At 35.3% G+C, this 22,141-nt stretch overlaps 1 protein-coding gene across 1 annotated transcript; it reads left to right on the top strand.

Annotated features, from left to right (window-relative positions):
• The first annotated feature begins 7,091 nt into the window (after nucleotides 1-7,091).
• On the top strand, nucleotides 7,092-9,673 carry LOC145040667 ((E)-beta-ocimene synthase, chloroplastic-like). The gene is made up of 7 exons (XM_078988574.1): nucleotides 7,092-7,316; nucleotides 7,460-7,742; nucleotides 7,845-8,214; nucleotides 8,312-8,530; nucleotides 8,637-8,775; nucleotides 8,859-9,107; nucleotides 9,193-9,673. The coding sequence occupies exons 1-7, from the start codon at nucleotides 7,092-7,094 to the stop codon at nucleotides 9,496-9,498; spliced, it is 1,791 nt and encodes a 596-aa protein (XP_078844700.1). The 3' UTR covers nucleotides 9,499-9,673.
• The last annotated feature ends 12,468 nt before the right edge of the window (nucleotides 9,674-22,141 follow it).

The raw sequence follows: 22,141 nt of genomic DNA, 5'->3' as shown, positions 1-22,141 counted from the left end.
TGAGACTGTAATTCTTGTACGAAACAATTTCCTCCATGTAATCTTGCAACACTCAATTAGTGAAATTCAAACTAAAGTGTTATTTAAATTCATACGTGCATACATTGTGAATCAAGCCTCACACAAGTCCAAAAACATGATCCAATAGTTAAGTCCAATCAATTTGGCTCTTAGCCCAAGGATTCTCGGCCCAACACCCTATTGAACCAAAAACTCCTTCTTTGGGCCTTATTGGGCCGATAACTCGTCATTGGGCCTTATTGGGCTGATAACTCTTTTTGCGCCATCTATTGGGCCGAAAACCTTTCTAATGGAGTAAATGAAACCCGAAAACCATTTGAGGAGCCCTTAAGGATGAAAACCCTAAAGGGTTTCGGCTAGAGCATGTGTTAAACAAAAAAAGGAATGGGGAAAAGGGTGTGCCACCTTATCTTTGCCTCCCATGCAACAAGGCATTTTGACCCCAATATATCCACGCATATCCCATTAAACTCTAGAAAAGTCAAACTTTTCCCTCCCCTCTCTTCCTTATGATCGGCCGCAAACACCATCACACACCAACCAAACATTCCTCTCAAACTCACTTCACTCTCAAGCTTCTTTCATCCCCATTCTCTCTCAAAATCTTCGTGTGTGGGTGTACCATTTGCAAGGATTCTTCTTCAGAAACTCTTAAACTTGGTAAGAACTTCATGTAACCTTTGTAATTCTAAACATTTTTATGATAAGACCTTCTTGTTTACATACTTTTGTTATGTGTTAAGCTCTTAGAAACAACAACTTTTTGAGAATCTCTCCAAGACAAGGCTAGGCTCAAAAATCTTCATTCTTCTTCTTCTACCACTCGAAATCAACCAAGATGAGCTTCATACCCTACTATTTTCGTGGTTTTCATAATTTTTTTTTTTTTTTTAGGGGGGGGGGGGGTGAGTACAAGTCAAAATCTCGTTTAACCATTAGGTGATTGCATGTACCGATGTGTTATGTGTTTAACTTGTGGGTAATAACATACATCTTAGTTGTGTGTTGAAAATGGAACTACAACTTGTGCAAAAAGGTTTTTATCTTATGTTTCTTCATAAAAATCGTGGGTGATGTGTTTAACACACACACACACACACACACACACACACATATATATATATATATATATATATATATATATATGATATAGATCCGATAAGAATTTTTTTTGCTAGGAAGGTAAGAAGTTTTTTTTTCTACATACTTTTCTGGCAAACAAAAGAAATGAATCACTAGATGAATCAAAAAATAACATGATTCACAAAAAAAAAATCTTCAAAAAACACACCGATGATTCATTTATACAATGATTTCGTTGTTATTCACTAAAATTGTCATAAAAATTAATTGTTTCTTAATTTACTTAAAAACTTCTTACCTTCCTACCAACATTTTCCTTCTTATTTGATCTTAAATCTCTCTCTCTCTCTCTCTCTCTCTCTCTCTCTATATATATATATATATATATATATATATATATATATATATATATATATATTGCATGAAAACTTATGGTTATGGGTTTTACACTAAAAAATAGCTAAAATATGAGTGTTGGGCTCAAGCATGTTAACTCTTGAAACATATATATTTTTAAACATTTATATTTACACAAATATTGAAATATAATAAATTTTAAGGTTTTTAGAGACGCTGCCTATAAACCCTGTCAAAGGAGCATTACCCTTTTGGAAACCTTGGACTTAGGGGCGCTACTGCCGGACCCCCGACATGTATACACTCAAAAATAGCTAAAATATGAATGTTAGGCTCAAGCATGTTAACTTTTGGAACTTATATATTTTTAAACATTTATACTTACACAAATATTGGAATATAATAAATTTCAAGGTGTCTAGAGACGTTGCCCCTAAACCTTGCCAAAGGAGCATTGCCCCTTTGGAAACCTTGGACCTAGGGGCGCTGCTGCCGGACCTCCGACATGTCGTCGAACCTGTTTCTAATTTAATCTTATACATGTGTGCACTCCATACATACCCAAACATATTAGAGTACAAATTATGAAGCCCTTTAACTTACATGTAAGTTCGAATTACACAAAAAGACCTAGTAACACTAAAATCACCAACAGAAAACGTCCATACCAATTGTCGGAATACAATACCGACGTGGAAGGAAGGCAAGGTAACGATGGTGGTGGTCGATGCAAAAAAAGGCTGGTGAGATCTATGCACCTAGTGGACTCATGGAGTGACATCTATTTGGTTCAAATTAAAGTCATTTTTGTAGTTTTACATTATTATTTTTTTGGAACATGACGTTGATAATTTATCAACAAATTTAGTATAAACATAGAATGTGGAGGAAGAAAACAAGATTCAATGTAACTAAAGTACTTGCTTTTTCCTTTTATTTTTTTAATAAAAATAGTAACTATGATATCAATATTATTTTTTGATGCCGCATAACCATACATTTGTTTAAAAACAAAAGAAAAAATTGCAAGAATGGTCCCTGTGGTATGTCAAAATTAGCATTTTTGGTTCAAAATAGGTGTGGCTTGCAAGGATGATCAAATAGTTTCGTTTTGTTGCGAGTTTGGTCCAATTTTCTATGAACTTTTTTATAATGACAAATTTGCCCTTATATTTTTAATTTTCCATTGTTATTTTATTATCAGTAATTAAAAATAAAACAAAAATAAAATACTCTCTCTGTCTCTCCACCGTATTCCCCCCATTTTTTTTTCTTTTTACTCAAGTACAATTCATCTTCTTCATCCCTCCCCTGCCTATCTGATATATCTTCTTCGACAAGTTCAAAGAAACCAGTTCAATACAATTTCAAAATCAAACATGCTGCAACCTCTCAGTGACCTATGTGAGAATACAATCGTCGGAAAACACATCTTTTCTCTTGCCTGACCCACCCGCTTGACCCTTAACATCACCTAGTATATCTGGCCATCATCCATCGTACCTCGCCCATCACCTAAACGTAGTAACATCTCTTTAACCTGTACTGATTTAGGGTATACGGTATCTGCGATTCAAGGAAAGGGATAAAAGGGGTGCAGTTTACATTCATCTTTATGTTTATTGAGTTGTTTGTGTGCTTGTGGGTTTGAGTTGGGCAATTCATAGAAGAAATTGATTCCGATGGTGGTGACGGCGGTTCATCAGAAATCGATTTCTTAGTTCATGAATATGATGTTCTTGTTCTTGAACTCAGGAAAAACCGAGTGTTCTTGAGATTCATATACATATATGAGTGTGTATGTGTTTAGTCTATTCGACTTCATACAATGAATTGAACAAAATTGATAAAAGTTAGGGTTTTTCATTTTACAAATCCACTACCAGATCTGTATTAATTTTGTTTGTATATATATATATATATATATATATATATATATATATATATATATATATATATATATATATATATATATATATATATTTATATATATATACTAGCCGTTTACCCGCACAAAGCGGCGGACGACAAATAGTTTGTTTCGACAATTAATTTGTTTTCGATGGAGAATGATTATTTTCAATTAATCATTAGTTTGTTTTAGGAAACGTGTCATATTAAAAATAAAGAAAATTCATGAAATGATCAAATTATCGGGTGTTGAGTATTTATTTTGATGAAAAAAGATCTGGTCAAAACCTTGGAAGAGAAGATTTATAGGAGTTTGTTTAAATTTTAATATTATTTTATTAGTGATTACTTGTACAATTAGCTTAATGATTTGGACGTCTTAAAAAATATTATTATTTTATTCAATCTATTTTTAGAAATAGTAGGATTTGTTTTATAAGATAGTAAAGATATATATATATATATATATATATATATATATATATATATATATATATATATATATATATATATATATATATATATATATATATATATATATATATATATAGAGTCAAGATCAAATAAGAAGGAAATTTTTGGTAGGAAGGTAAGAAGTTTTTTTTCTACATATTTTTTTGACGAACAAAATAAATGAATCACTAGATGATTCATTTCTAAGATGATTCACAAGAAAAAATTCTTAAAAAAACATCTTTATGATTCATTTATACAATGATTTTGTTGTTATTCACTAAAATTATCATAAAAATAAATTTTTTTTTAATTTACTTAAAAATTAATCATAAAGATGTTTTTTTGAGAATTTTTTCTTGTGAATCATCTTAGAAATGAATCATCTAGTGATTCATTTATTTTGTTCGTCAAAAAAATATGTAGAAAAAAAACTTTTTACCTTACTACCAAAAAAAATTTCTTACCGGATCTATATCCTATATATATATATATAAAGAGAGAGAGAGAAAGAGAGAGAGAGAGAGAGAGGGAGGGGGGGGGGGGGAGAGAGCGTATTTTATTTTTGTTTTATTTTTAATTGTTTTCTAATTACTGATAATAAAATAAAAATGGAAAATTAAAATATAAGGGCAAATTTGTCATTATAAAAAAGTTCATAGGAAATTGGACCAAACTCGCAACAAAACGAAACTATTGGATCATCCTTAGGAGCCAAACCCATTTTGAACTAAAGGTGCTAGTTTTGACATACCCCAATGACCATTATTGCAATTTTGTCAAAACAAAAATATTTAAATTATTTTTGACACTGAACCTATAATGTAGTGACAATACTTTAGTCCCCAATACTTATTTTGATATTAGAAAAAAAAAATCATTTTAATTTCTTGACACCGTTAGGATGAGTGATTAGTACCATAGTATTGGTTATTAAATTACTTGCATTACCAAATTTACTGATGACTTTATATATTATCTACCACGCTGCTAATGACCATATTCTAAATGGTCACTAAAACATTTGTTACTAAAAAGGTATTTTCGTCTTGTGTAAGTGTAAGTTTCAGTTTGCATGATGATTGATGCTGATGTGTGTATGCATGCACATAATGTTTTAAAAATCGGGTTTTTTTTATCAATGTTTTAAAACCGGTTTGAACCGTCTGGTTGGACCGAAAACTAGCTAGGAGACGGAGCGGTTCAACTATCAACGGTTTTATATTGATTTATAAACCGGATTGAATCGGACTATTTTTAGAAAAACCGGTTGAACCGGTCAAAATAAACCGGTTAAACCGAATAAAAACGCATTAAAAAGAACCATTTACATAATAAATTTTGGTGATTTTTTTCAAATCTATTTAGTTTTCTCTAAATAAAAACATATGATAAATGTTATAAATTCTTTTGATGTATTTATATTTATCAAAAAATATATTCCGTATGATGTAAAACACTAAAAGTTATTGTAAATGTGCTTTTTTAATGTATTTGGATTCATCTATAATTTATTTTTATGTAAATTTTTAATGTTTGAACTTGTAAACATCAAATTCATAATTTCTATATCTATGTATGTGTAGGAAAATAAAAAAAAAACATGAAAAATATAGAAACCGGTTCACCCGACGGTCGAACCGGTTAAACCCGTTGGACCGGGAACCGGTCACCATACCAGTTCAACTAAAAAACGGATTTTTAAAACATTGTTTTTTAGTTGAACCGGTATGGTGACCGGTTCCCAGTTCAACCGGTTCGACCGCCAGATGAATCGGCTTCTATATTTTTCATGTTTTTTTCTACTTTCCTACACATACATAGATATAGAAATTATGAATTTGATGTTTACAAGTTGAACCATTAAAAATTCACATAAAAATAGATTGTTTTTAAATCCAAATATATTAAAATAACACATAATCATAAGTTTTAGTATTTAAATCAATCCATATATGCCAAAAACAAAATAAAGTATAATACCAAAACGAAATATATTTTTTGATGAATACAAACACATCAAAAGAATTTATAATTAAGATTTTACCATATTTTTTTATTTAGAGAAAATTAAATAGATTTGAAAAATATCACAAAAATTTATTATGTAATTGGTTCTTTTTAATGCGTTTTTCTTTTTTTCGGTTTAACCGGTTTATTTTGACTGGTTCAACCAGTTTCTTCTAAAAACAATTAAGTTCAATTCGGTTCAAAAAATAATGTAAAACCGATTATAGTTGAACCGCTTCCTCTCCCGGTTCCCGGTTGACCGGTTCGACGGCCGGTTCAAACCGCTTTTTAAAACATTGCATGCACAAGAAGGAAGAGTCCGATGTAGTCGTATCTGTGGATATGGAACATACTGATTTCCGTATGGATAGGATATTCACGTCTTGATTTCCGAATAAAAGTAAAGCAAAAGCTTTCATGAATTTTAAAGAGAAATAGTAGACAACATCCTTTGATAACGTGTGTTGTGTGCATGACAAGAACAATGTTTTACCATGATGCCATATAACCATTTATCAACCAACTATTTCAAATCATAATAATCGATTCATTGGATGTCAATTTCCTGGTAAGTCGTCAAAGTTTTATGGTGAAAGTTTTTGATGGATTTTTGTTTTCATATTGAACTAATGTCCATTAAAATATTGTGAATATATGTAAACGTGTTCATCATGCTAGGAATAAACAAGAATATAATCAATTTATTATTTATATATATATATATATATATATATATATATATATATATATATATATATATATATATATATATATATATATATATATATATATATATATATGTGAGTAATCACATACAAAACTGTCACATGCTGAATTAACGACTTGCTTTTGCTTAATTATTTATATATGATTAATTACATACAAAACTGTGCTATATATATTATTTATTTCTTAATAACATAACTTTTTGCTTTAGTTCAGAGAACCGTCAGAAATATCATTGAATAGTACTTTTATTTTATTCTCACCCATGTTAGAAACAATAATCAAATAATAAACTTATGAGCAAATTAGCTTGTCATACCTGAAAATAAATAAATAAATGCAAAAAAATTGATATTTTATATGCAAAAAGACATGTTTCCTTTAGAATAGTAAAAAAGGGTATCGAGTAAGGCTAGTCGACGCGTCTTCATTATACTACTATTTATCAAGTGATAAAAGTATCTTATATAAAGACCAAGTTAACTAAGGTTGAGTACTCAAATACTATACGCTTGTATTCCAATCATCAAATGGCCCTTCAACTTAATCAAATAGTTTTTCCCCAGACCTTCTTTTCAGTATACAAAGCAAAGCCAAAGCTCCCACAAATTAATGTAAAGAGAAATAGCATAGAGTATCCTTCGATAAAGTGTGCATACAAGAAGAATGATTCACTGGAGAATAGTCACTTACCCATTTACCAACCAACTATTTGGAGTCATAACTTTATCGAGGCGCTAGATGTCAATTTTCCGGTAATTCGTTTTCGTTTTACAGTGAAACTGTTTGCAATGCATTTTTATTTTCATTAATTTTAAGCTTATGACAATAAAAATGTGGGAAATATATGCAAACCTGATGTTTAACAATTTCATAAACTTTTGATGAATGCATACAGATCAACTCAAAGGAGGAGGTGAAGGAGCTAGAGAAGAAAGGATTGGAATTGAATTTTGATTACGAGAATGGTGGTTTAAGTATCTTGCAATTGCTTGAACAAATAGATGATATCGAAAGATTGGGCCTTGACTATCGCTTTCAAAATGATATAAGCAGAGCACTTAATATTATTGCATCAATAAAAGAAAATAACACCGAACATGAAGAAAAAGAAAGTAGTCTTCATGAGGCATCTCTTCGATTCAGGCTTCTTAGGAAACATGGTTATAACGTATCCCAAGGTACTTCTATTTCTTTATTAATATAAACAATTAATATATGATCACTCATTCTTTATATATTTCAGTTTCTCATGATTAACATTCGATTGGATTTCATCACAGATTTTCTTTTAAGATTCAAGGATAGTCATGGTCGCTTCAAGCGGTGTCTAGAGACAGATATCAGGGGATTGCTAAGTCTATATGAAGCTTCATATCTTTCCTTTGAGGGCGAAAGAGATTTGCATGAGGCCAAGTTATATGCAACCAAACATCTGCTAAAACTTAAGTGTCAAGAAAATGAAGCTCATGTAGACATAAATCATGCATTGGAACTCCCCTCTTATCGTAGGATGCTTAGATTACAAGCAAGGTCGTACATTGACGCATACAGTAAACGAAAAGATGCAAACATGCTTCTGTTAGAGCTTGCAACATCGGATTACAACATGGTTCAATCGGAATTCAAGAAAGAACTTCAAGAAGTATCAAAGTATACATAACTTGGCTTTTATCATTTCTCGATAAACAAATTAACTGATAATATATTAATCTATAGTGACTGACCTTTCTCTCTATATATCAAACAGATGGTGGAAAAATATAGGCCTAGCAAGCAAGTTAAGCTTCGTTAGGGATCGACTCATGGAATGCTTCTTTTGGTCAGTTGGAGTGGTATTCGAGCCTCAATATAATTCTTGTCGTGTAGAGCTCACAAAAGTTTGTACGTTAATTACTGTCATTGATGACATCTACGATGTTTATGGTTCTCTTGATGAACTCGTGATGTTCACAGATGCTGTCAAGAGGTATGTAATTTTGAAGCGCGAATTTCATTACTCATATGTCTTGTTTTATATCCATATGTAGCTAACTTGTATTTTTCATGGGGAAATGTTGATCATGTTATTTTAGGTGGGATATTAATGCAGTGAAACATATGCCCGAGTATTTACAACTATGCTTTCGCACTCTTTACAACACCATTATTGAAATAGGTTCTAAGATCTCGATTGCACAAGGCGAAGACATCATACCAGTCCTAGTGAAAGTGGTTAGTATCACCGTTAGGAATTCGAACTTCAATTCGTTAACTAACCATTTAGAGATTGACATCTGTTTATTGTTGGATTGCAGTGGGGAGATTTACTTGAAGCATTCTTTTTGGAAGCCAAGTGGACTCATAAAAAATACATTCCAACACTTCAAGAATATATGGATAATGCATGGCGATCAGTCTCGGGAGTGGTTATACTTACCCATGGTTACTTTTTAATTAATCAAGAATTCAAGAAAGATGTAGTTGAGAACATGGAGAAATATAACGATCTTTTGAAGTGGTCATCAATTATTTTTAGACTTTGCAATGATTTGGGTACTTCATCGGTATGTTTTATTGTTCAACGTATTCATAAAACCTTTTAACTTACTGTTTTCTTTCTAACATTTGTGTTACTTTTGGCATATATAGGATGAGATAGCTAGAGGGAAAACTGCAAATGCAATATCATGTTACATGCACGAGAATAGTGTTTGTGAGGAAGTTGCACGTGAATATATAAAAACTTTAATCGACAAAGCATGGAGGGAAATGATCAAAGCCCGAGTGGCTTGTTCTCAAGAGTTAACAAATCCTTTCATTGATATGGCCATTAATCTCGCCCGAATTTCACATTGTGTATACCAATACGGAGATGGACATGGAGCTCCCGATGCTCGAGCCAAAGAGCGAGTCTTATCTGTGATTCTTGACCCCATTCCAATTAAGGATAATTAGGAGTTTTCTACAAAACTATAGTTTGTTTTTTTTTTCTTTTAAATTTTATTTATTTATTATTATTTTTTATCGCAAAAGTGGTGCTGTTTTGATAACCTTATGTACAAACGGGGTTATTTCAACAATTAGGGTTGTTGGCCCACGTATTTTGTTTGCTTGTTTAAAAGTTGCATAAATGGTCATAATATGTTAGGATTCCACCCTTATCTTGTATAACAACTTATAATTTTTTTTTAAACTATTGTTTTTTTAAATAATTCTTATATCATCAATATATTTAAGCAGAATTTCGTATATTCCCTTACTAAACATCTAAATATCATATTTGCACAACCTAAATTGTAAATATCGTATTTACATTTCTTAATGTTTTTTAATATCAAATATACCTAAATCTATTTTTTATAACTTTTATTGATTTATAATTTGTTTTCATAATCTTAAACCATTATAATTAAAAAAAACATTTTGAAATTGACAATAATGCTCTTAGTTGTAAAATTCTATACAACTGACACATTCATCACTCTTCATGTTCTTGAATGTATTGAGTAACTTTTTAAAAACTATCTAGAATCACTGAAATCCCTTTCAATTTCACCAACAACAGTCCCTGCCACCGCAAAAGACTCCATGGAAACTGACCTTATTGATGTCATTACAGATTCATACTCTGTTTTTGAATCTTCAATATTATCAAAAACTTCTGACTCCGAGACACGATTCCCATCCAATTCACCATGGTTCTCTAAATTATATATATTGATATTTCAATTTGATTTAGTTCCATGCAAAAAGCTTCTATCATTTGGACTCAAACCTACACCCAAGGAATAATTTGTATGTGATCTTAACCAGCATGACAAAGAGGGCAATTTGTATGCAATCTTAACCAGGTATCAATATAAGGGATATGAAATGCATGGTTATATTTCAGAAATAATTGTAAAATCTCATCATCTTCAAACTCACTCAAACAAACCGAACAAGCAGTTCCATCAATCAAGTTGTAGCCTCTATTAAACTTTATTATAGTAATCGAATTGATCACATATGGTTGATGGCTGACGTTGGTGTGTACCAGATGGGATAATCAACTTGAAACCCTGCATGATCTTCATCAGAAAAATCTTCAGCTTCGTTGTGGACTTTTAGGTGGAGGACTTTCGAAAACGTATGCAACATCTTACCATGATAAGGTAGTAGATGATGACGAGAAAAGAACTTCCAAGCAGGGCCACAATGATGATAACGTAACATGATATGTTGGCGGTGGTGGTATATAGAGGTACTTGTGGTGGTTTCGGTGACCAAAATATTTCTGGGTAACTACATTTGTAATGGCGTATTGGAGCATAATCAGAATAGGTTGACGTTTGGTTGGAATCTTATTTCTCATTTTAATTTTCGAGATTTACTCATCCCCCCTCCTAAACTATAACATCCAACTAATAACTAACTACTAAGTAGTTAGTTATCTAAGTTCAATCTTCTTCCCTCTTCTTTCCTTATAAATCTCAAACACACTCCTCTTCATTTTCGTCTACAATTTTCCAGCAAACGCTCCATAGAAAAGCTCTCAATCTTCATCATATTTCAACCACATAAACTTCCTTCCAAACCCATCACAATCGTGAGCAAAAAGAGGCTGTTGTCCCTCGATTTTTCAGCCACCATTTCACATATTTTCAACTTCCTTTTGCTTGATATTTTCACCTCTAAATACCACTGGAAGTAAGTTGTTATGCTACACTAAAATGAGGACTCAAAACAGTGGCTAAACCACTCTTTTCTTACCTTTTTTGCTAGGAATTGTTGTGACAGCAACAAAGCCAAAACAGTGACTGTTTTGGAGCATCAAACCAACACCCAAAAGTCTTTCATTTTGCTTCCTATTTTCAAGATTCATATTACCCATATGTTGCTACTTTCAAGCGCTTAAAACCTGGGAGAAAGTTACATTTCATCTTTCAAAAAGTTTGTGTTTTCCACCACTTTTTGGCAACATACTTTAGATCCAAGTAAAATCTAGGTATATTCTTGATTTTTACTTTTTCCTTTTATCATTTAAGATATGATAAAAGTCTAACTTAGATGTAAATGTATGTCTTTATGTGTTAAAACATCCAAAAGAATACTCAACTCACGAGCTTGAGTGGAACCGAAAACAGCATGAATCGTTCTTAAACCGAATACATTTTTCACAACAAAAGTGAGTTTTCTACAGCCCCTCTTTTACGTTTTACAAGTTTTATGGAAGAATACATACTAAATGATGTCTAGTTGGATGATTTATAGGCTTAGTTAGTTGAAAATACAAGTTATGTCACTAAACATTTCTAAGCTTAAAATTTAGTAATCTACAGAAAAAGTATGGTTTATTCAAGGACTGCTTTTCCCTTCTTAAACCTTATGGTTTTCAAAACTATACAATATAAAAATATTTTAGATCGAAACATTTTCAAGGACTACTCGAACGCATTCATACGATTTTTCTACAATTTATAATGATTTTTACAGAACTGTCTATCATTTCAGAACATTTTGAACTAGTTTGTAAAAATTGACATTTTCATCCTACTTAGGATCCACATAAAGTTAGGGTAAAAATGATGGACAAAGTAGACTAAATTCCTAAGCTTTGAAAGTTTACGGATCCTAATTCTGACTTACGATGATTTTTCTATAAGTTTTCTAAAAAACAGGGACAAAATCGACATTTTGATTAACCTTGTTGTTTAGTCTTTCAAATACATACACGAGGATTTGTTGTAGATAAGAGAAACACAACATATGATATTGTTTAATTCACAAACTTTAGGGTCACAAAAGTGTTATTTATAACAACTTTTTCTAATATGATCATGTTGAAAGTCTTATAACATAAAATGATTTGAAATATGTTGGTTTTAGTCACTCATAGTCGGTGTTGTATAAACTTTGTGTCGTCACTTACAGTTAGAGTAATGTCTAAACATTTATGTGGTCTCTTACAGTCGGAGTATTGTCTAAAGATTTGTGTGGTCACTTACAGTCAGAGTACTTTCTAAACATTTGTTATGATCACTTACAGTCGGAGTATTGTCTAAACATATACATGGTCACTTATAGCCGACATGTTGTTTAAACTCGTATAGGGAGACATACGACCGTTGTCCTGTTAGAGCTCTAGTAGCTTTACATTATTAAGCGTTACAACTAAAAGTTTTCGAACACAAAAAATTGGAAATTATAACAAAATCCTGGATACAAATATACTAATACAAACTAGGATGAGGTTGTATGTAGTCTAAATAATGTTTGTAAATTGTTAAACCGATTGGTAGTGTTTATTTACATGAACACTAAATATTTTTCTTCACAAAAATATGTAAATATTTACTTTTATCATAAGTATATTAACATGGATACTCGTATTGGATTTCAAGTATTAGGTCTCACATGAAGCATAACAGTAACATTGTTGACCATGTTTTGCACAACTTATTTTGTTAAACGTTCTACGTTTTATAAAGGTTTCTTTTTATAAAACTCACGGAGTCAAAACCTGTGGAACTCACCAACAATTAGTGTTGACATATTTTAAAAATGTGTATTCTCAAGTGACTAAGAAGTCGGAGGTAGGACATCGGTTCTAATGAAATTATAGTTCCTTTCTTTTGGGAATAAACTTGACTTGGTTTAATTTACCATTGTGTGTTTAAATTTTGAAGATGTGATTTCAATTCCAAAACTTAAAGGTCTATAATATATTGATTCAAATATGTTAACTGTTCGATATATGTGGTTGACTGTGATCAAATTGTAAAACATTGTGACCCCGACATTTTCCATCGTCATTCGGGGTGTGACAAATTAGTATCAGAGCTAACGACAATAGAGAAATTAATATTTTCTTTTAAGAAAGGTAAAACTATAGTCTAGGGCTTACTCTAGTAGGTCTAGGAATATCCTTACCCTACAACACTTACAATATAAAAATCTAATAAATTTAAACAAAAGGATTTAGATCAAATACTCAATTAGGTTTCATAAAACATAAGTCATACTGTAACTAAACCTAGTTGCGCGCCTAAGTTTTATTTTGGTCGGGCCTCATGCATTATCTAACTTAAGCGAAGTAGTTGATAAACTAAAATCTTGGTGTTTTAAGAAACATAAAGTATGATCACAAGTCAATTAAATTCAACAAAATATTCTTTTATTTATATGTGTAAATTTTTATGTAACATATTTCAGATACTAAAAATTTTGGGCTTACGTAGTTTAGACCAAAACCAGAATAATTAGGGTTTATGCACTATTTAAATACCATTATGGCCCCAATACATTTCCCTTTATTAGCCTCCATCTCAAGATCGACCCTCTTTGCAAACCCTAGTTCATTTTTAAGCATTTTGAGCTGTTTGGAGTGATTGTATGCTTCCTTGGTTCTGAAGAAGGACCTTCAAGGAGTAAGCTTTGCTCTTAAGACTTTGGATCCAACATCTCCTCTTCATTGGGCACCATTTGGAGGTATAAAGCTCCACACTTGGTTTATGTTTCATTAGATCATGGATAATCCTTGATTTTTCATCGTATTATCCCAAATTCAAGTGCTTGGTGAGTAAAAGGTACTCCAAAGCCTATAAGGTGTCCTTTCATATGTTTTAAGTCATCTCAAGTCATAAAGATGCAAGCTTAAATCTTGATTTGTCCCCATCTATGAGTTACAATTTAGAAAAAGGATGAAGTAAGCTAGGATTTTAGTGTTGGGCTTCTTGTAGCCGATCAAAGGCATAAAGTTTGTAACTTTATGACCTTAGTGGTCTTAGTGGGTTCAGATGTAAGTTTTCTTCGTTGGCTCTTAAGGCTTTAAGACATTTTTACATGGGTTGCGTGAGGGGTGCGTACGTCGTGCGTAACTCCTTATATGTCGTGCGTATTGCATCCCAACCGCGATCCTTCCACTTTGGCTGAGTACCTTGCGCGTACCAGTTGGTATGCCGAGCGTACAATGTCATCCAACTTGGGGTGTGTTTTGGGCCTTAATCATTAGGTTTGCTAGTTGGGCTGAACCATGAACTTTCTTGCTGTTGGGTTACTTCAGACGATGGACTCATTTTGGACCTTGGATGATCCTTGGGTTTGGGCCTTAGATTTTATTGAACTTTAAAGGCTAGCTTGGCCCATTTTATCTTGGACATTAGGCAAGTGTTTTTGGTTTTTAGTTTAGTATATGTCTCAATTGTTAATTAGGACTTTATTGTTTAGTTAGCACTGGGATTTCTCTAGTCCAACAGCCCGAGCATTTATCTAGGATTTTTAGCAGTTGGGCTGAGTTTCCTCACCAGAACCATGGTTTGAAGACACTAATGCTGGCCCATTGTTTGTTGTATGGAACTTTGGATGTCTTATGATGATTTTATGCAAGACCAGGATATGACCCTTAGCATTTGTATGAAAGACTAGGAGCGGGCCCGTGGCAGTTATATCAAAGACTAGGACCTGGCCCCTAGCATTCTTATGAAAGACTGAGATTTGGCCCTCGGCACTAAACATAAAGACTATGATTTGGCCCATAGAATTTATTTTATTTCATGTGTCTTACTTGGTACATAGGTGATGGGTTTTAGCCATAAGAACATCCTATGTGCTCATACAAACCCTAATGCTTGGATATAGGTTTCTCTATTCTACATGCAAGTTTGTTACACCCCAAAACCGGACCGGCGGAAACGTTCTGGGGTGGATGATGTCATGTCAAGTATCACAACACATGCATTATAGTAATCAAAGTACAACAAAACATTGAATTAATAGTAATAATTTTACATGGTTACTTTACAATACATCAAAGTAATACAAGTAATAGAATAAATACAGCGTGGTACTAAGCTATCTTCATCAACAGCTCCGGGGATGTACCTGTCTAATGCTAACCTGAGAATACAAGTTATTTGAAAAGCGAGTATCAGCATTTTTACAAATGTTGGTGAGTTCATAAGCATTTAGTGACGTTTTCATTCAAATGACTTTAATAAAAGTAGTAGTTTAAGTGTTTACTATGTATTAGAGTTCTTTTCAGAAAATCCTATATTTTCTTTAATAAAAGCAGCCTTCTACCAAGACTGGTCAGTGTTATGTGGTAAAAAGTAGTTTTCCCTAAATTGCTGTCATTATCAAAATACTAAATTTAGTTATTGAGGAAAGCAAACGACATCAGGGATCAACATATGCCTTAGCAGTGAGGACTGCTGACTAAGGCAAGAAATCATAGACTCCAGGAAAGTATCGAATGAACGACATGCCTGGTTCAGTCTAACAAATAGAGACACAGACCCTAGACAGTATCAAATGAAAGATACGTCTTGTAAGGTCAAAACAGAGACAACAGACCGCAGACGATACCAAATGAAAGGTACATCATGCAAGGTCAAAACAGAGACTACAGACCGCAGACAGTATCAAATGAAAGATACATCTATCAAGGTCAAAACAGTGTGACTCTGAAAAGTGTTACCAGCATATAATGTAAATTACTGGCGAAATACCGTTACCTTAAAGCCAATGAATTATAAGGTAACCCGGGATACACGTAACCATACCGACTAGAGTACCAGACGCCCTACAAGCGTCTAAATATGACATTTGTCACCCATTGGCTTGGTAGGCCAGGACTATAGCTAGTAGTCTGGGTGCGGTGTTGTCAATCCCGTATAGATCTATACACACAATGTCCGCTCTCCCTACAGGAGATTCTGGTTACCAACTAGACAATGGAGAAGGCCGTGTCCTGAAGATGCATCCCAAATAGTGGGTAGAGACTTCTATATAGTGGGTAGTGTGTAAGTGTTGAACTAGAGGTAGAGACTTCCAAATAGTGGGTAGTGTGTTTCAAATGTAAGTGTAGACTAGAGGTAGAGACTCTCAACTGAACTGACTATAGAATTATTGTATGGCTATGCTCGTATACATAATATATAACTAATAAATCAAACGACCTTCGGACGGCCATCCGATCCCACCAGACCACATCTGAACGAAGAAAAGGAAATAGGGCCGACAAGCGTTCCTAAGTCCTTCAATCATTACTTATATGCATCTAGACAAGCACAGACAAACATCTAACTACGCTTGAGTGTGTAACAATTGGATTCTTATCGTGAAGTATAAGTGTGCCAAAAGTAAGTGTATCACAAAGTAGAAGCGGTAACAAGTGAAGTAGGAGCGGTCGCAAGTGAAGTAGGAGTGTCGAACAAGTATAAGTGTATCACGAAGTAGAGACGACATTAAGTGAAGTAAGAGCGTCTCTCAGGTATAAGCGACTACAAGTATAAGTGAAATAGAGACAATAACAGGTATAAGCGCTTCAGGAAGTGAAGGCATTACTAAGTAGGAGTATAAAATAAGTATAAGCAAAGCAGCAGTAAGTAGCAAGTAAATGTATTCTACGTGAAAGAGAATTTGATGAAAACCTTGGAAAACCTTTATATTTAGAAAAATCGCATTTTGTATTCTTTGGTAAAATAAGTGTGAAAACCTTTAGAAATCTATGGAACCTTTATAAACCAGTTGAAATGATTTTAGATAAAACATTATAAGTAAGCGTTTTGAACAAGTGAAAACCTTTTTGGAAAACCATTTATAGCATCCTACTCGGTAAAAATAGTGTACAGTAGTAAAACTTTGTGCATGCGGGTTATCAATCACATGTGGTTGATATGATAACTAGCATGTTTAACTTGTATTCCCCCTCTATAAAACATATAAAAACATTTAAAAGGTTCATTCAGGAGTATGAACTCACCGGGTGTAAGTAGGCCCAACGAAGGTGTCGTTTGGGCGTTCGGTGTCACGTAAGAACTCGAACACACTCAATGACCTATTTAACATATGATAACATATGTTCACATACAATTAGTATATTTAATACTAAATAAACACGTATACGCACTCAAAGGAGCGGAAAACACTTTGGTTAAGTGTTTGGGGTGTCCCGGGTGGCATCTAAGGGCTCAAATGGCTTAGGAATGGAGTTTACTCTCCGAGAGTAAGCTCTCCATACCATGTTGACGGCCCAGGGACTACTCACCATGTGTTTACGGCCGTAAACTAATGGTGATCGGTTCTAGGGTGTTTTAAAGCTTCTAGCTTGCTCAAGGAATTATTCTAGGTCCAAAACTATGTAGTGTGAGTGAGTTTGAGGTCTTTAAGGGCATTTTAATGGAGTTTACAGCCCAGGGACAACTCCTAAGGGAGTTTACAGCCGTAAACTCTCATTCTTTGAGTTTAGTGAAGTTTCAAGCCCCTAATACCTTCCTAGCATTTTATAGAAATAGTCTAAGGCCATTTGGGTGGCAAAAACCACATTTATGGCTTCGTTTGGGGAGTTTACGGCCTTGACACATGTCTGGGCCATAAACTCTTTTTAATCCTCAAAATCCTTATGTTTAAATGATCTAAACCCAAGAGGATAAGCCCCTAATTTATGTATGAAGCCCTAGGGTGGTTTGGGAGTGTTTTTTAGGCTTTTTGACATGTTTAAGAGGTGTTTATGGCCTTGGCATATGCCTGGGCCGTAAACTCTCTTTTAAGCCTCAAAATGATTGTTTTAAATGTGCAAACACTCCTAGGCTAATTCCTCTATTTATTTCCAAGCTTATAGGGACTTTTGGGGGTCATTTTGGCCTCATTTTAGGTGTTTACGGCCTAAGGAGGAGCTTAGGCCATGAACTCCTTTTCAACAGCTTAAATGGTCCAATTCTAAGCTACAAACACGATTCATAATGTTTAGAGTAAGCTAGGGTAAGCGGACTTTTGATTTGGAAGCGTTTGGTTGCGGATTTGGGGCGAAAACGAGTCTAGAGAGAGAGTATAGAGAGAGAGAGTGGAAAGAGCTTAAATGGAGTTTACTCCCTTATATATATGGGTGGGAGTTGGAGCTCAGTGGAATTCTACCCAATACTGCCGTTATACGGGGCTTTTGGTCGCACCCGATATAGTGGTCGTAATAATAAAACTAACTTTTTCCAAGTAAATGGAAATGTGTGTTATGTGTTTTTATTTCCTTTTATCATGACTTAATGGCATATTAAATATAAACTGACGAACCCTAATTAACAGAACTTTTATAAACTGGAATATTCCGTTAACGGTAACGGGGAAATGTAACGGAACAACTTGGGTTGTCACATCATCCCCCCCGTTAGAGGGAATTTCGTCCCGAAATTTAGGTCTAGGCAAGGAAGTAGGTATGAATGGCCAAGTTGAGGTAAGAGAGTACTTCCTATACTATTTGCCTTTGCATTCCCAAGTGAACTCGGGTCTGTGTTTGTCATTCCAACAGACATTCACGTACGGGATGCAGATTTCGTCTCGTGTAGCTTAGTGGGTTCCAACTGGTGTATCTATGAGGTTAGGGTTCTCAATGGATTCTATCGGGATGAGTGGGATACGAAGAGTGTTGTCGGGAAATCACCTATCAAGTCTAAGAAGTGGATCGATCGGGTGTGAATCTAGTGGTATATCCGAAGGTAGTAGCAGCCTGAAAAAGGGTTGGACCAAGCCTCCATGGGGATTCTCATATGGTCCTAAGCTCTCGGAATGGTAGAGCTTTTCATTACTTAGAGCATAGTGTACTTCTATGGCAAGATCATCACTGGCGTGATCGCCATTCCGAAGTTCCTAATGTTCTCTCCCGTACTGGTAGTGTAGTCCTTCAGGTTGGTTCTTGGAAAGCTCGGGTGGTCTTTGGTTTCGTGTTTCCTATCAACTGGCTGATAGAGACTTTCTAGGTCATCGGATGGGTTGCGTATCTGCGGTTATCTATCTGCTGTAGAGTGGCTATCTCAAGCTTGTGGAAAGTGGACCTGCACTAATGATTCTTGAGACACGGAAACCCTAAGGGTCGGGGAGATAGGGTTTCACCAGACGAGCGTTGGACTATCTCAGGAGGTGGTTCTACTATCTCTGCGTGATATGGTATTCGTGGAACACCTAATAGTCCAATTAATCTCTAAGACCTTGGTTTATTCTTGTGGGGAAAGCGCACGGTCCTGCATAACCCCTCGACTAACACCAAGGTTGGTGTCAAGTCTATAATCTTTTCGGGATCTGGGTCATGAGGCTTAACGCAACTACTTTCGCACTTGATCAAGTATTCTTGGCTGCGATGGTTATCCTGTGGTTCTCGGTATCCTAGTGTTCACTTCGGAGAATGAAGTGTATCGTCTACAGGGAGACGACGATTTCCTCCATACGAGAGGGTGGAGGGTGATAGGCACTACCTGTCTATAACAGGGTGGGCAAGGTGCCTGAGTAGTAAGAGCATCTACTGCAACTACTCTTCCGAAGGTTCTGAGTTTCCTCGGTCTAGGTCAATTCTAGTGAGTATAAGGTCTCATCACTCGGAACTTTACTAGTTTAACCCGTAGTGATTCTCTTGACTCCGGCTCCTATGTTATGGAATAGGGTGAAAGTGTTTTGCGAAGAGATTCGTGGTAGAGCTCATGCTTGGCTTAACCACCAGTACTTGATGTATGCAAGCAGTATACAATTGAGGTCGGCATGATGTTCAGCTGTGCGACTCCACCCCAAACCCACAACCCAACGAGGAACAGGGAGTAGGGAGGAAACACACACCATAAATCTTTTTGATCTCAATTGTATACCACCTTTACGCATATACCTAGTTATAATGGTCAGTCTCATGAATTCTGTCCTCTGGGTTCACGATCCTGATGTGCGAGGTGCGAAGGGTCTCCCGGGGGAATCTACGGAGTATGCTTCGGTTGGTTGTCGTCTACTGGAGTTTCTACAGTGTCCTTCACTTCGGTGCTCATCTGACTACGAGGGGTCGGTCGACGGCGCGTTGTACCCTCTCTTGGGTACTTCGGAAGGTTTGAGATAAGAGGGACGATTGATGGATCACATTAGGTTTGGTTATTTGTGTTATGTTTAGGTTCTGATGAATCTTTATTTGCCGACATGGCTACGGAGAAAGTTCTTTTACACAACACTAAAGATGAACACATGGTTGAACGAAGTCAAACCATGATCGATAGGGTCGTCGAAGTTGGCACACTTCGACATGATATAAAATGAAGATCGATAGAGTCATGTGCCGAACAGGCACACAAGTTCTAGGCGTCTCGGGTTTCGTCCTGTGTATCACTACCGTGGATACCTGGACCGATAGAATCGACGCGGAACTATAGAGAGTTCTAAGTGTTTCCGAATAGAGTATCTATTCATCAAGGAATTCTCACAGGGCATTTCTATAATCGTCTCACATATACTAGTCATGTATATTTAAGGTGGGGAGGATTGTTGACTGAGCGATCCCGACCTAAATCCATAACCAAACGAGGAACAGGAAATGAGGTGGCATTCGCTCACTCTAGGTCTGTCCATCTTAAATATACATGGCTATAACATATATGTTTAGCCATTATAGTTTTACATGATGAATTTTTAAATTTTATAACAGTGCTGCGACTTTCGCCCTATTGGAAGAATTTACATTTGAATTAGTCTTTTATTGTTTTTAGTTTAGTTACCCGAGATCGAGAGACGTACCAAAATCCAACGAGTTCCTTGATGCTTCTCTCTAAGCAGTAGAGTTAGGCTCCTCCTGTGTCTTTGTTGTTTCCTTCAGCTGGGCAATCCTTCTTGAAATGTCCCATTTCACCACATAGGTGACAAACGGGATTGGTCATTGCATTAGTGATCGATGCAATACGCTCCACCGGAGTTCTGCATACACGAGCAGTATGCCCCTTCATGTTGCACCTAGCACATAAGAGTTCCCGGCAAGCACCATGATGATGGTAGCTGCACTTGTTGCAGTGGGGAAGGTCTCCTAGGTATGGTCTTCTTGAGGTCGGGAGGGAAGGATTGACAGGGGTATAGACTGCCTCAGCTCATCGCCTTTCAGAAGGTCCTTGAGCCGAGGTAATTCCCTCCTCAATCTTGAGTTTTCTCTTTAGTGGGTTCGGTGAAGGTTCTTGGGTGACTGGGTATGAAAGTATTGGTTGCTGCTGTCCATTGCCAGGATTGGAAATCCCGACATGGCCCTTGCTAACATTGGCGGTGTTAGCATTCAGGTGAGCCATGACAGCTGCTACGGCTGCTGAGACTACAGCTTGGAACGTAGCTTCATCGAATAAGAGAGCAGGTTTCTTGCTTGTGGATTGGTTACGCTTCTTCGGTGTCATGGTTTTCCTACACGGAAAGGAATACAAGGTAATGAGAGACGATGGTTAACCCTGGACATTTCTGTCCTGAACGTATTAGGCATAAAATTTTCCCATGCCTTGGGTACTGGTCGTCTGAGTGTCGACCTACATCCTTATGATGTAGTCCTGGTAATCGAAGTGGGTGTATGAGTATCGGAAAAAGGCCACAAGATGCGAGTCGTTCCTACTAAGTTACCTTTATACTGGGAAAGGTTTCACTCTCCGGCCTGGAGAGATTTGAGAACGGTTCGGAATGAAACTGCGGAAAGAAAGGCTCACAAGGGCAAATGACTAAATTCTCTCAATAGAGATGCGGGGATCTGCCCTAATCGTGTATCTGGCGACGGGAAACGACGATTTTTCCTAACACATAGCGTGAGTAGTGTAACCACTAACTCACTAAATTGTATTATTTTATGGGTGTA

The sequence above is a fragment of the Lactuca saligna genome, chromosome 4 (assembly GCF_052625555.1).
Source record: "Lactuca saligna cultivar CGN05327 chromosome 4, ASM5262555v1, whole genome shotgun sequence".
NCBI lineage: Eukaryota > Viridiplantae > Streptophyta > Magnoliopsida > Asterales > Asteraceae > Lactuca > Lactuca saligna.
Note: the sequence above shows the minus strand (reverse complement) of the source record. Positions and strands in the feature narration are given on the sequence as shown.

What these genes read in the sequence shown, in the direction of transcription:
- LOC145040667 (XM_078988574.1), top strand. Translation starts at nt 7,092, where the DNA reads ATGGCCCTTCAACTTAATCAAATAGTTTTTCCCCAGACCTTCTTTTCA. An exon ending in GAACTTCAAGAAGTATCAAA is followed by an intron (nt 8,215 to 8,311) that starts GTATACATAACT and finishes TATATCAAACAG; the next exon opens with ATGGTGGAAAAATATAGGCC. An exon ending in TACCAGTCCTAGTGAAAGTG is followed by an intron (nt 8,776 to 8,858) that starts GTTAGTATCACC and finishes GTTGGATTGCAG; the next exon opens with TGGGGAGATTTACTTGAAGC.